General features: G+C 41.5%; 1 protein-coding gene across 4 annotated transcripts in view; it reads left to right on the top strand.

Annotated features, from left to right (window-relative positions):
• The window catches only part of cadm1a (cell adhesion molecule 1a), a 260,393-nt gene that overhangs the window by 222,895 nt on the left and 22,678 nt on the right, over positions 1-14,820 (top strand). For all 4 annotated transcript variants that reach the window (XM_086098647.1, XM_086098648.1, XM_086098649.1 and 1 more), the window contains exons 6-8: positions 332-490; positions 4,056-4,152; positions 10,016-10,188. In XM_086098647.1, the coding sequence (XP_085954773.1) occupies positions 332-490; positions 4,056-4,152; positions 10,016-10,188 (429 nt within the window). The remainder of the gene's footprint in view (positions 1-331; positions 491-4,055; positions 4,153-10,015; positions 10,189-14,820) is intronic.

Genomic DNA, 14,820 nt, shown 5'->3' on the forward strand with positions numbered 1-14,820 from the left:
CTCCAGAGGCGGCGTATTCATTATAAGCTTTCCCTTTACACCCGGCACATCACACAGGTTTGCCTTGCCGGCATCCAAAGAGGCAGCTGTCACCACGTTGACAGGAGTGGAGCTGCGGGAGGGAAGGTGCAAGTGGGTAGAGTGTCACTGCACTCTTCACACGAAATCAACTGATGGCTGCAGCTGTTCATATTAAAATATGGCAGCACTTATTTCAGCAAACTCTTTGCTCACGACATTTTTAACAAGTACTCACCAGCCGTAGTCTCTTGACAGTATTCAGTCGCTATTGTACGAGTTCTGAAATGGTCCTTTTATGTCTTCCGCATAGGAAAGCCCAAAGTCGAGCTGACCTACGACAGGATGTACACGGTGACCAGCCGCCTCACGTTCACCGTCGACAAAGAGGACGACGGCGTACCCGTGGTTTGCATCGTGGATCACCCCGCAGTCAAAGACTTCCAAGTACAGAAATACCTGGAAGTGCAGTGTAAGTACTCGTCCGCTACCTTTTAGCGGTTAACTGAGCTTGTGCTTTTTTCAGGGCAATTCTGTAAGATGTAAAACAATTTGTTTCAGCTTGACCTTCACTTTGGTCGAATTACGTTTTTCCACAAGAAATAGTTTTGTTGTAGGGTTAAAAGTAGGGCCCGACCCATCTGCATTTTTTGTAACCGATGCCAATACCAATTTTTGGCAGAAAAAATACAGATTATCAATTAATCTGCCGATTATTTTTAATATAACATGCGATTGAATTCTATTAAAATAACTCGTTTTTCACAGATTGGGAAAAATGTGTGCCTTAACGTAGTGTTATCTTACCGGTGAGTATGTGTTCCCACAGCATTTGTGTTGTGGATATTCGTTATTTGAAGGAAAAACACTCCCAAAGTCGATGCTAACTTCCAAGCATTTGAATGGGATCCTCCATTCACTTTGAAATTAGCGCGAGGCTAGCAATGTTTTAAAAACTAAGCATGTTTTGTATTTAAATACACAGTGGATGTAATTCTTATTGCCGTGTGTTTAGTTTTACAGTGACCTCCAACTGGGGTATCATTAACTCATTCACTCGCAGCCATTTTTACTCAAGGAAAACCCCCTTTGCTCCCGGCTGGATTTTGACTGATTTTGCAAGGCCCACAGAAAATTGTGTTCTATTGCTATAAAAAACAACACATTTGACACTTTACCAGGACTATTCATCAATTTTTTTGATTAGGGTCACAACAATGGCAGTCTTAACATTCAAACCCAGAACCTCAGAACTGTGAGGCAGACGTCTACGCTAACTGTTGTTATCACAAAATGAAGAAATTACTGTTTACACACAAACTTTGGAGATTTTTACTGGATAGCGGCAATCATGCCTTTTTGTCTTTTCAACGTGCGGGAACACGCAGTGACAGACAAAAAAAAAAAAGTAGAAAATGGGGTGGGGGGGCATTGTTGATTGTGTAAGCCGTATAAACTCCCAACCCCGTTACCGCACAGCGCAAGTTTTATGCACTGATTACTGATTGCCAGGCAAGGTGATTTGCATTTGAATTACCTCCTGCGTGAGCAAATCGTGTGTGTTTGCGTGTTGTGTAGTAAAAGCAGAGCTAAGAAAGCTCGTTGTCTGGGGACGGCATCAAGCCCGTAATGGTTCTTCTTACGTGTAAGCAAATCAAAGCCGTTTGGCTCGGCTGCCTGCTTGTTTTCTCCCTTAAGGTCAGCCGGCCGTGCCGAGATGGATAGCGCCCGTCTCGAGTGCCTGCGCGCAATAAAGCAAATAATTCAGTTAGCATAATGATAACGGCCCTCTTGCATACAATACGCGCCATTTCATTTCCCTCCGAAGTGGCAGTATGCGGGTCTCTCGGCGCAGTGCGCTGCAGTGCATATTTCTCCATCAAGCGCAGACACTGAGCGCCGGCAGAACTACTCGGGGCTATCAAAGTAACCCCAAGGACGGGGGGGTGGGGGGGGACAAGGTCACGTGGCCTTCATGGTCGCAAAAACAGAACCCGGCGGTCTGTTGTCTTTGCTTGCACGAGGCGTTGGCTTTCCGCCCCGTCGACTGTCCATCACCGCGACTGACAGGATGTGATTTAGACAGATGGATGGCCAGACATTGTTGTTTGTTGCCAACAAGGTCGGAACAACGGTGTTGAACTTCGCTGCTCGCCTTTGCCAAGCCGATCCCGGCCAGGAATCTGCAGGCAAATTCATGCAGCCACTTAAGTGGATTTGAGATACAAGTTTAATTTGTCCTGTGATGATGCTTGTAAGTCAAACGACTCAGTGAGGAGAATATTACTCGGGTATATGTACTGTATATTTCTATTTATACAGGGTTTCGGCGGGACGTTAAAAAGCATTTTAAAGTCATTAAATAGATTTTGCTGAAATGAAAGCCTTAAATGGCGTTAAAATTGAAATGCAATTGATGTAAAAACATTGTTGTTCATGCTCTATTTTACTTACAAACATTGTGCAAAGAAGTCACCATAACACAATTTAGCAATAATAAATGTGATTAAAAAATATATGCATTTGTGTAGACGGGTTGCAATTGCAATTTACAGTGAACATAACAAATTGCTTCATGTTCCAAATACCAATTGTTCTGAATTTCAAAAGAAAAATGTACTGTTTCTGTCACCAATGTCCAACTAATGCCATCTAGTGGCAAATTTGCTCAACACAAATCTATGACTTAATCTTCCACACTCCTTTAACTTTTTTTTTACTTTAAATAACTTTCTATAAATGTACAACCACATTTGTATTTGGTACCATATGTACCCACTTTTATGTTGTATTACTGTAGTATGAAAACTTGAACAATATTTTATTGTACATTTACGATTGATATGTGATTCATGTGATTAATCGCAAATTAACTATGGGAATCATACAACTAATTACAATAAAAAATTGTAAACGACTGACAGACGTCATAGATATGAGTATTGGCATCTATGCACAGTATCTATGTATGTAAGTATATGTGTGTGCGTGTGTATCCCGTACAGTGGTGTCAAAGTCCGATCCTCGAGGGCCTGAGTCCTGCATGTTTTAGAGGGTTCCCATGTTCAACACAGCTGATTCATATTTAAGCTCATCAGCAAGCTCTGCAGGATCCTGATAATTATCCTGATGCTATTCATTCACTTGTCCCATTGTGTGTTAGCATTAAGCTAGTTGTGTGTTTGTTATACACTTATTTTTGTTAATTGGATTACTCGTATCTCAAGATACCATATTGTATTTGTGTACAAGCTAATTAAAAAAAAACAAAATCTGAAAAGAATAATATTTCCAGAGCTTGTATATGCACAAACCACCTGGTGGTAGTTTCTCAGAATTACGTGGCAGGTGTAAGACCAAACGCTCTAACGCTTCTGCGCTCCAAATTCTCGCCTCCCAGTTCAATGACTAGGTTGATTTTGAGGTTTTCTTCAGTCCAGATGAGACCTTTCCTATGTGTGACTTTTTTTTTAAAGAGTTTTGAATCCACAATGCTGAGGTCCTGAAAAATCATCACTTCACAATTCTCCATTTTGTGTAATTGTCAACCGCAAAAAAATGGTTTGTTTGTTTTTTCCTTCATTCTTATCCAGATGTGATTCGGAGCTGATGATTCGTTTGTGTTGTACTCACTCATTCCTTCATGGCAACAACTCAATGCCTCGCCCTGATGAAAGAGTGAATAGAATAGAACACGAGAAGAAAGGCACGTCACACGTGAACGGCACAGATCAGCTGCCTTTTTTTGTGTGTGTGTGTGTGTATGTTTTGATTGTCGGAAAGGTATGCACTTCAAACGGTATGGAACTGTGTTGCTTCGTCCGAAACAAGTACAACAGCAAACATACTGCAGAGTGTTTGATAAAGCGCTGTGATCCAACCCTAGCCCCCCCCCCCTTGTGAAATGATTCAGAGGGACTACAGGAAGATGTAGAAGGAAGATAATTTCTCACTTGTGATGTTGGCCCAGTTTTTCTTATCTCTCTAGTTCGTTCACTATCTCTCTCACTCTCTCTCATTTTTTTTTTCCTTTTTAGACAAGCCCGAGGTGAAGATCATGGTCGAGTTTCCTCAGGGTCTGACGAGGGAAGGAGAGAACCTGGAGCTGACGTGTCAGGCCAAAGGCAAACCTCAGTACGACGCACACATGAACGCATGCATAGGCACTACCTGGACCCTGAATTGATGGGATGTAAACACAGATACGTACAGTGGAACCAAACATTAGAACATCGTACAAAAAAATCTTTTGTTAGCCAAATAGCAATCTTTTCGGAAAACGAGAAAAAACGCAACAAAAAAGAGGAATATAGTCCCCTCTATTTGTGTCTATATTATGTCTTTTTATTGATATTATGATAGGTTAAAATGGCTTTAGGGAATTATGTTGTTGAGATCATTTATTTCAGTAGTCCAAAAGGGGAAACTTGTATTTTACAGATTCATTCTGAGAATAATTTTCAGAAGGCCAATTCTGACTTCTACATTTAAAATAAACGTGAGTGTAGCTTATGTCATATTATTCTTTCATCAGTTGATGATTTTTTTTTTGTTAGCTGCAAGCTCCCATCCTCGAAATTATTAAAATAAAAAAATCCTGGAATATTTCACTGTATAGTCAATCTACATATTACATGAGTTTCACTTTGAGTTGAACTACTGAAATAAATTTAGTTCTCCCTGATTTAAAAATTCTAATTTATTGAGATACTCATATAGAGTATTAGCAATTTTGTTGGTAATATTAAAACAAATAAATCACAGACCGCTCATGAATTGACGTGATCCTTTTATTTGTCAAATGTCAAAATCAGAAGCCTTGGCACCTTTTATACACATTTATAAAAGAAAGATTTCCAAAAATAGAAATGAAATTTTGTGTTAGTTTAATACACAGCACACATTCCCCATAGCATTTTCTTTGGTATCAACCACAAGGAAGTGGTAGAGCAACTCGACACTTGCTTCTATTGATTGGTTGAAATTGAATGAAAATGAAAATGTTAAAAACCAAATTGTAAAGTGTTTTGAAAAGTTTATTTGTATCAGTACTGTCAAAGTTATAGCTTTAACTCCAGAGTTAACTGCAGAGTTAAAGCTTTAACTCGAAACTTGACAGGACTAATTTATATGTACAGTATATGCGGGGGGGGGGGGGGGGGGCAGAATTATACTGTACAAGCAAAGCATCAGTAAAACCAGCAGAGTAGAATGTGACTTTGATACCAACAATGTAGAGCACGAGACACTTTACCGTGTACCGGCTCCGTATGAGGGAAACCCTTGCAGTGCCAGTGAGGAAGAGTGTGAACCAAGATGAAAGACCGAAAGAACCAAAGAGCGACTGATCCCGTCCTGAGGTCAACCGCTTTCTCACTTAACATTCACGGGTGCATAATGAGCAAACGGAATGGTTCGGATCTTCCAGCCAGCGAAAGGCGAAGTCTGCTCTGTACTGTGGTTATAAAAGACTGTCGAATGGCTGCTGTTGGGTTCCAAATCCTCTCCAGCGGGACTGCTGGAACCTGGAAGTGGGCGATTGTGGTTTATGCTGCCTTTTTACTGGCTTGTCAATGTGGAACGGGTGTGAAGTTGCTATCTTTGTAGGTCCCATCGACCTTGTCCTAGCCATACATTCATCTGTCAATATCATGGGCCGTAGTCTAAACATGAAAGCCCAGATGGTCCGTGTCTCTGGCAACCCAGGCCACCTCCTGGTTGGACATTCCAGCAACACGGAGTTAGTGATCAGGGGACATGCGGGACAGTGATGAGGGAGACTGAGGCATAAGCTTAGACATTTATCCATTTATTATCCTCTACTTATCCGGCCCCAGCTCACAAGAAGGACCAGAACACCAAGAGGTTCTCAGAACACCTAAGAGCGATAGAGTAGTCCCTCCAGTGTATTCTCGGTCTTCCCTAAGGACTCCTCCTGGTTGGACATGCCTGGAACGCCTCACCAGGGAGGCAACCAGCGCACATTACTGAGAGATTCTTAATGGTTTAACACTGGAGAGCGAACAGTGTGTCCACATTCGGCCTATCACTACCGATCACATCACTGGTTAGTGTATGAGTGTCTTAACGCTCAATTCTCAAAGGTGGCGAAGTCATTGTTGCTCGCCGGAACGATGATGATTCTGTGCGTGAAAGCCTTTTAAAAAGTTGTCATTTGTTTACATGGTGTGGGTGTTTGCGGTATGAAACATAATGAAGTACAAACAAAGCTATTAGGGCCAGAAGGCGGAGTGGTGGGGCCCTGACAAACACTTCAAACATCAAGACAGCTGCTGCGTCTGGTGTCTGTCGCAGCAGTTTGTTGACAAGGCAGTTCAAATTTGAACTGGAACAAAGTCATCATCAGGAGATGTGAATGTGGCAGTTATGTGGCAACGGTGACAAGACTATTCCCTTGGGAGCCCTGAGACCTTGAGAGAACGCAATACAGTATAACGCCAATCACAACTTAAATGCTTGCACTGTTGTTGTGCTTATTATGTAGGAGCTGAAGTCACGTCTTACCCGGATCTGCAATTAGCTCTGCGTCAGAGAGAACAAAATGACTACATTTCAGGTGAACTAAAAAATGTTAAGGGGTGATTTGTGGGAAAACTATGAGTTTCTGTAACTGGATAAGGAACCTTATTCAATCAAAACTTTAACCTGGTCCTATGACCAGAGTGAGATCCAAGCAAGAGACTCATCTTCATCTTGGATGTGTCTCATGATCTCTGGATTCAAAAGGACCAGATGATTACCTTCTTCCAGGGAGGTTATTCCGTTTTAGACTTGAGTGATCATCATCTCTAAACAACGCTCTGGACCAAAAGAGTTCACCAACAAGATAGTTCTTCCAGGGAGACTGGAATTTACCAGAATGCATATTGGCAAGCCAAAATCGAAAGGAAGTTGGTACAACTGGACCCATTTGAAATTAAAGAACCTTAACCAATATATGACCAAGGATTGTCCTGTTCCCCATAACGCTTCAACGCAACTACCTCCCACCTCACCTTTGGAGACGAGCCCGATCACCCCCATATTCATTTTCTAAAAATGAAAACACAATCGATACAGTGAGCAGGGAATTGGAAGTCATTTTCATTAGAGGCAGCTGAGAGTTGTGTAGTCATTACCAGCCTGTAGCGCCATGGAGGGAGGCCCGGGCAGGCTGCAGGGCGGCCATTTGTATTCAAGACGCCTGCCCTTCCTCTCTCCTTGCAGCCCACATCTTCTGTCTGCTTCCTCCACAACCATCCCGTTACAAACTGCAGTCAACCCTCCCCTTATTTTACAATCCCATTTGTGTTTGTATTCTCTGGTCCTCAGTTATTCGTAGTGTTTGTGCTTTCTATAATGCTGGCCTCAAGATGGCACCAAAGCCATGGTTTAAAGGAAAGGCGTAAGTGATACATCGACTTGGGAGACTTTCAACTTTGCCTGTTCAGGAGGAGCCGAGTTTAACCTGCCACAAGATGGTGCCAAAGCACTACTTTTATAATACAGAAGGCTTTGGTGGCATTCACTGGGGATAAGGACAGAGCTCTGCCACAAATAGTGATAATCCACAAGTAACTGATGCACCATTGTAAGATTCATAATTGCCTATAGTTGCCACACAATGGTGCCAAAGCACTACTTTTCTATTCGCGGAAGATTGAGACAGAGCCCTACCATGAATACTGTAAATAATTTGTGCCTCACCCCTCAGTTTTATAATTGCGGTGGGGCTGAGCGATTATGGTAAAAAAAAAAAAATCTCGATCGACCATTGCACCCCCCCCCCCCCTTCAGTCATTCTGGACAATTACGATTTTAATCAATTTTAATTGAAATATTAAACCAAACTACCATTTACTTAATTAAATAAATCCTGTGCAAAATTTCCAGACAACAATAATGTATGGAACTATGTTGAAGTTGGGAGTAAAGACTACTATTAGACAAATACATAGAAAAGTAGTGCTTTGGCGCCATGTTGTGGCAATTATGAATGCTACTTACTGTATTCAGTTGTCATGTCTCTGGGTCCATCTCATGAATGGGAAGGCATCTCGCGCGATTTGTTTTGCGCATTTCATCCGGAAAACATTTGTAAGCGACGCGGCGCTCACCCGCCACCGTTAAGCACTCTTGTGGTTTGTTTATTTGTTCTTTCCCGCCCACCTGTCGTCTCTTCCCGGAGTCTTCACCTCATCTGCCTCTCCTTCCGCGCCATATCTTTTCAAACAAGTAAAAAAAAAAAAGAGTGAGCCCATCAGCGCTCGCTCGGGGGAAATAACCGTAGCGGCGACTGTGGGGGGAATAACGTTTTGTCTTTTTACCTCCCTTTCCCCTGCGCCCAAGGTGGTTCATTGTCATAAAAATGGAATCTGTCATGCCGCCATAAACCTCAGTCAAGGTAGACATAAAGACAGAGCCACCTACACACAAAGTACACACGCGTGGCAAACCGGCAATTTGCGGACAAAAGCCCGCCACGGTGTGACTGTGGATTTTTTTTTTTGTGTTGACAGAGCACAAAGAGAGCAACGCCATTAGAATATATCTTGTTTATGCGTAAGCTGCCTTTGATTAGCCTCCTTTTGTTTTTGCAAATGCCTGCGAGAGGTTTTTGATGAAGTGAAATGGCGGCAAAATGTGCTTTCGGGCGAGATGATCGTCTTTGAGGAGCGCGCGGCGTGTCCTCCGGCGTTGACGTGTGTTTCTTCAATTAGCGCCATTAGCCAGGTAATAATCGGCTCGGCGTTGTGGAGGAGATTATTGAAAAGACACTAAATTAGGCACACGTGACGTCCGACAAGATATGGCAGCGTCATTTTACATGGATAATAATACGTTGCGAGAGAGAGCAATCAAGCTAGAGTGCCTGTAAAGTGAAAAGAAACATCTCGAGTGTTGTTAACAACCCTGCCAAATTGGAATGGTTTAAACATTTCTGTGAAGTCGTGATGCTACTTCATCTACCGTATAAAGTCCCTGCCTGCGCACTGGCTGTCTTGTCTGACTTTGAAAAAATGTTTCACCGCACTCTTCCATCCTCTCTCCGTGGCGTGCGGGCACTCGCAGCCAACGACGAGGCGCTTTGAAGCAGCCTCACCAGCCCAAGAGGGTCTTGTCCACATGCTTGCGGTCAAATCAAATCAATAAATTTGATTTAGATTTTTCTCCTTTCTTTCTGTTCCGCCTGACTCTGCAGGCACTCATGGCTGACAACGGAGCGCTCTAAGATATACCCATAGCTAGCTAGCCAACTGGATGTCAACAACAAATAACTCATGTTATCTTCCTGTGACCAGATGGACATACAATATATGATAACAATGTTTGGAGAATATTGCTTTTGTCTTCAGACACAAGTGCATTGTATGATCCATTATCCGAAGCGATTCCTAAACGGCGTCCGATCTGTAACAAACCACAAATTGTATATCACGATCACGGCTGTCCCCACACTTGCAGCAGTACAATATCTTCTCTTCCATGTATGGAATTCAGTCACAATAGGAATACTCTTGGTGTTTCCCAGTCTTAATTACGGCCATATAGAACATTTTAACTACCACATTTGCATTTAGAAGATTTTCGCCCCATAGGAAATTATATCACTTGAATGAATCCTTTCCAGAGAATCCATTCTATTAAATCTCGACTGAAGTGTACAGTTCTTTAAATAACATTTGGAATGTAACTACTAGAGACAGTCAGCAGACCGCAGACCTCCGCCAAGGAGGAAATATTTTGCTGCCCATGATACTGTATATCAACACAAAGGATGCTCAGCAAGGAAATGTATTTTCATTTATTTATTTACTAGTTAATAGTAGTGTTGTAGCAGTGAATTGTAGTATCTTAGTTTAAGCTGAATGCACTCATAACCAGTAATGGAATCTCAGTAAGACTTTCTGAAGGTTTTTAAAGCACACTTGAAGCAAAATCTTGGTTAGATTTTCGTTTTTGCAGTGCACTGAAGTCACCGCTTGATTTTCTCCAGGCCACAGCGGGTCAACTGGGTGAAGGTGGACGACGACGTGCCGTCCCACGCCGTCATCACCGGCGCCGACCTTTACATCGAGAACCTCAATAAGTCCTACAATGGAACGTACCGCTGCGTGGCGGCCAACTCTTTGGGCGAGTCTTACGACGACTACATACTCTACGTCTACGGTATTACCCCCCCCCCCCCCCCCCCACACACACACACACACAAAGTATATAAATATGTACGATAGTTTCTTGTTTTTTCTGTGTATGAATGCCGGAAGACGAGCGCTGTATCTGTGGATTGCTCTCGTGTAGCGTACAGTAGGATTGCAAAAGGGGTGGTAAATTTCCAGTAAATTTCCATGGGAACTTTATATTTATATATATATATATATATATGTGTGTGTGTCTGTGTGTAAGTAGTTTGTTTTTGGGTTGTCAGCTATAAATTCCCACTAAATTGTCTTTCCCATGGAAATATTCCAATTTTGCAATCCACCAAGCACATACTTCATTTCCTCCAGTTGCGTGAAAGGTCATCTGTCACCATTCCGACGTACGAGCGGGATCCACCGCTCTGCATCAGTCCAAACTAGGTCAAGCCCTTAATAACTTTCCATTTCTTGATTCCTTCCTGTTGTTCTTGCCTGCTCACTTCTTTCATCCTCATTGCCACATGATCACAGCACATTTTCACAGTGTTGCAACCAATAATATCAAGACCCTGAGCAGCCGCCCCACCTGCACCCCAAACTCCTCAAGCACGGCATTACGCTCTAATGTGCCCACTGTTTCCGTGCTAAATGACTTCAATCTCACCTTCCATAGATAAATAATTTCCCGTCTATTGTCCATGAGAATTGGAAGAGTGAAAAGGTTTTTCTTTTTGTTCTTTCTTTCTGGTCGTGAGAGGGAGCAAAGCGACGCGCAACGCCTGACGGACGCCGACTGAATAGGTTTTGTTTACAACGCGACGAATCGTGCTAATGAGAAGCGCGATGAAACAGCAGAGAACCGTGTTGCCTGTAGAGAATTGCGCCGTAATATATGTGCTTTGTGTATTTCCATATTGCAACTTACAGAAAAAGAAGCAAGATCGACAAGTAGGCGTATGCATCTCTCCAATAAAACACAATTCGATACGTAATGTATCTCGACACATGGGGTGCGATACAGTCAAAGGACAGTAAGTTTCAAAGTGGAACGATACAATTCAGTTTGATTACGGTGTGGCATTCAGTTTCTTGTGTTCATTTGCCATACATATGAATGAATGAACATGTTGGTCCTGTAAATAAGGCGTTTCCGTTAAGTTATATCTCACCAATAAAAGACGAGCCGATACATATGGATATATTTTATATTGAAACGATTCGATTTGATGCAGTTTTAACTTTTAAATAAACACCTATTTTCTAATTCAAATTGTTTTTGTTACACCCGCACATGCCACACATTAGCTTACTAAAAAAAAATATATATATATATATTTTTTTTTTTGATAGAAATGTGACGCAACTCTTCAAATGTCATTACCATTAATAGAAAATATGACGCTCTGTCTTATTATTTAGGAATGTGTGGCCAACAAATGTCTTTTTTATCCTGTTTTGTCTCTCAAATCATTGACCGTGTTGTTAATCTGTATGCATTTTGAATGTATTGTCTTTTTGGCAATATTACAACATTGTGTTTCCCTTGGATTCAAAATCAAAAATCTCCCTGTCCTCTTCTGTTCAGTCCATAACTATTTCCTCGTTTGATACCACGCATTTATTGTTCTGACTTTTAAATGAGTTGCAAGTCTTGCCCCCCCACCCACCCCCCGCACCAAACTCCCCTCCCCCTCCATCCACCCACACCACCCCCCATAGAGAGCAAAACAACCATGTAGCATATGTAAAGGCTGAATTTGGCAGCAAAAGCAAAGTCTAACGACCTTGGCATCTATCTCGGGATGAATACATGCATTAGATCGGACCACCTGTAGTTCCTGAACACCCCCGAACACAACATGTCACGTTGTTTCCAAACAAACAAAACACACAAAGATGTCTGAAGTTTTATAGATATTAAATATTCAAAGATGCAGCAGGTCAAATGCAAACAATTGCGTAGTGGTAGAGTGTCCTTCCTGAGACTGGGAGGTTGTGGGTTCGATCCCCGGCCAGGTCATACTAAAGACTATAAAAATGGGACCCTGGCTCCTGGCTGGATTTTGACTGGCTTTGCAAGGCCCACAGAATATTTTGTTTGTTTAAAAGAAAGATTATAGTCTCTTCTTTCATCAGGAAAAAAGTATATTTGTATCTGTTTCTGTTTTGCAGCAATTAACATTAGAATATAGCTAAGTTTCATCATTATTCACAAATTTGCCCTGGCTGATCTCTTATACTCTGCTGCCACCTGCTGGTCGTTATTGTAATTACTACCATTGCTTTTTTTCTGCAGTTGAGAGGCTGCATCAAAGCCTTCTTCTGTATGCTCTAGAATTTAAAAAAAAAAAACATGAAAATACGTCTTTGGGACACTTAAAGCATTTAAAATGGAATGTATTTATATGAACAAACCTGTTCTAAAAACTCATTCCAACTAACTGTATTTGAATGAAGAAAGAAAGTGTTCTAACCCTGATACGACCACAATGGCCATTTCCACCAGAATACACACTTGCATGGCTTTTTGTTTGTTATCAATCCTGTGGTACCGTTGAGCATTTGTTGCATGGGAGCCACAACATCAGCACACGCGTGTGTATTGCGGGCGTGCAACTCAATGAAAAAGTGCAACGGCCGCCTCGGTCCCAGACCGAACAAATGCAGCCGCCCCAAGCTTCCCCGTCTAATAGGTGGGATTGCAGCCTATTGTGACCCCGCGTGATGGAGAGCACCGTAAGAGCGGCTGACACTAACAACGTTTACGGGCCAAAAGAATGCGTCGGCTGTTGCTCAAAGGGGTCTGGCCAAATGGCCCCAACTTTGCAGGGGTGAGAAAACACAACCATTCTGCTTTTCCCTCTCGCCGCCCAGTGCCAACGGGAGCCAAAGGGTCTCGGCTTGTTTACTGCCGGCCAGTAACTGAATTTTTCTCGGCCGCCGCCGCCACCGCCTCCCTGCTCCTCTGTCTCCCGAGTCGTACTTATTCCACTGCTTTACATTTCTCCTCCGTTTAAAGGGAGTGGTGCCTCAACGTCTCGCCGGCCCCTTAAGTGGCTTCCGCAGGAGGAAAACTGTTGTTTTAAAATCATCATTAGCTATGTAATAACTGCTGGGGTTGTGCCTCGCAGTTGTTATGTTGTGGGTTCGACTCTCGGCTCAGGCTTTCATTAGTGGCATTCGCATGGTCTTCACTGTTCTTGCGTAGGTTCTCTCTAGGTACGCCTGCTTCCTCCTAAATTCCAAAATATGCATGTCAACGTACTAGCCTAGTTCACACCACGGTTATTATCGGTAACAAAAACTAACCGATTAATTAAAACTAACATTTAAAACAAACATAGTGGATGGGATAAAACTAAAATAATAAACAATAACTGAAACTACATTTGACATTTATAACATTAACTAGTAGGGATGTAACGATATCCAAACATCACTATACGATATGACGATATGGAGGTCGCGATACGACAATTATCACGATATTGTGGGGTGGTTGGTGATATAAAAAAAAAGTCACAATATTAAAAAATTTTAAATAAAAAATAAACTCATATTAAAACAAATAAAAAAACTATATTGTGCTTTTGTAAATTAACAACCTACAATCTCTAATAACACTATTAAGGCACAATAAATGAACAAAATGAAGGCAATAATATTAAGGCACTTGCTAATTCCTCCACATATTGACTCTGTTCACAAACATATTACGTTCCTTTTCATCTGACCATTAGCGTAGATTTTAAACATAGAAGGGTCAAAACATGCCTTGTGAAAATTAAACTGCACTAAAAAAAACTAGCCACCAGAGGGTGCTAAAACTGCACAAATGCAAATCAACTTGACCTTTTTTTCACAGATGTGCTGCTTTTAATATCGTGACATGCCGATGATGATATTGTGGCCATTTTGATATAGCGATATCACAATTTTGCCATTATTGTTACATCCCTATTAACTAGCAAAAATAAGTGTATTTTGTTTTGTATTACTATACAGCCGTACAGAAGAAGGAAAGTTGAAAAGTTGTATGTAGTTCACTTTAATTTACTGCACAATACTTAGTCAGCTTTTCTTTTATCTTGCAATGCATACTCTCAATATGAAAAAAAAAACTACAACTAATAAAAATTAAACTAGAACAACAGCATTTTCGAAAACATAGCAACTAAAACAATTGGTAGCTCTATAAATTAATAAAAACTAAGTGAAGTTAAAAATCTAACAACAACAAAACAGAGGTGTAACAAAAAGAAACAATAGGAACATTTGGTGCCTCAAATCCAGTCATTCCACTTTCAAATATGTTAATATATGTATCAAATCGTCTTTTATTTGTGAGATGTAACTTTAAAGGAAATGCCTTTTTGCAGTACCGACAAGTTTATATGTATGTGAAATGATCATAAGAAACTCAATGCGTCGTACTCTTAAACTGAGCCGTACCATCGCAAACTCGTAATCCCACTGAATCGAAGAACCAAATCGTTGCACGTATTGAATCTTCGGTATTGAAAATTTCTCCAAAAGTCCTCCAACAATAACGACCATATTGGTCGCTCTACCATGCACCAAAATACGACCAAGTGTTACGTATTGCAGTTTAGCGACCTCTATCAGCCATGTTCTATCAGCCATGTTAAATAGTGAAAAA

The sequence above is a fragment of the Leptonotus elevatus genome, chromosome 16, assembly GCF_054856555.1.
Source record: "Leptonotus elevatus isolate MCC_2025b chromosome 16, RoL_Lele_1.0, whole genome shotgun sequence".
Lineage (NCBI taxonomy): Eukaryota > Metazoa > Chordata > Actinopteri > Syngnathiformes > Syngnathidae > Leptonotus > Leptonotus elevatus.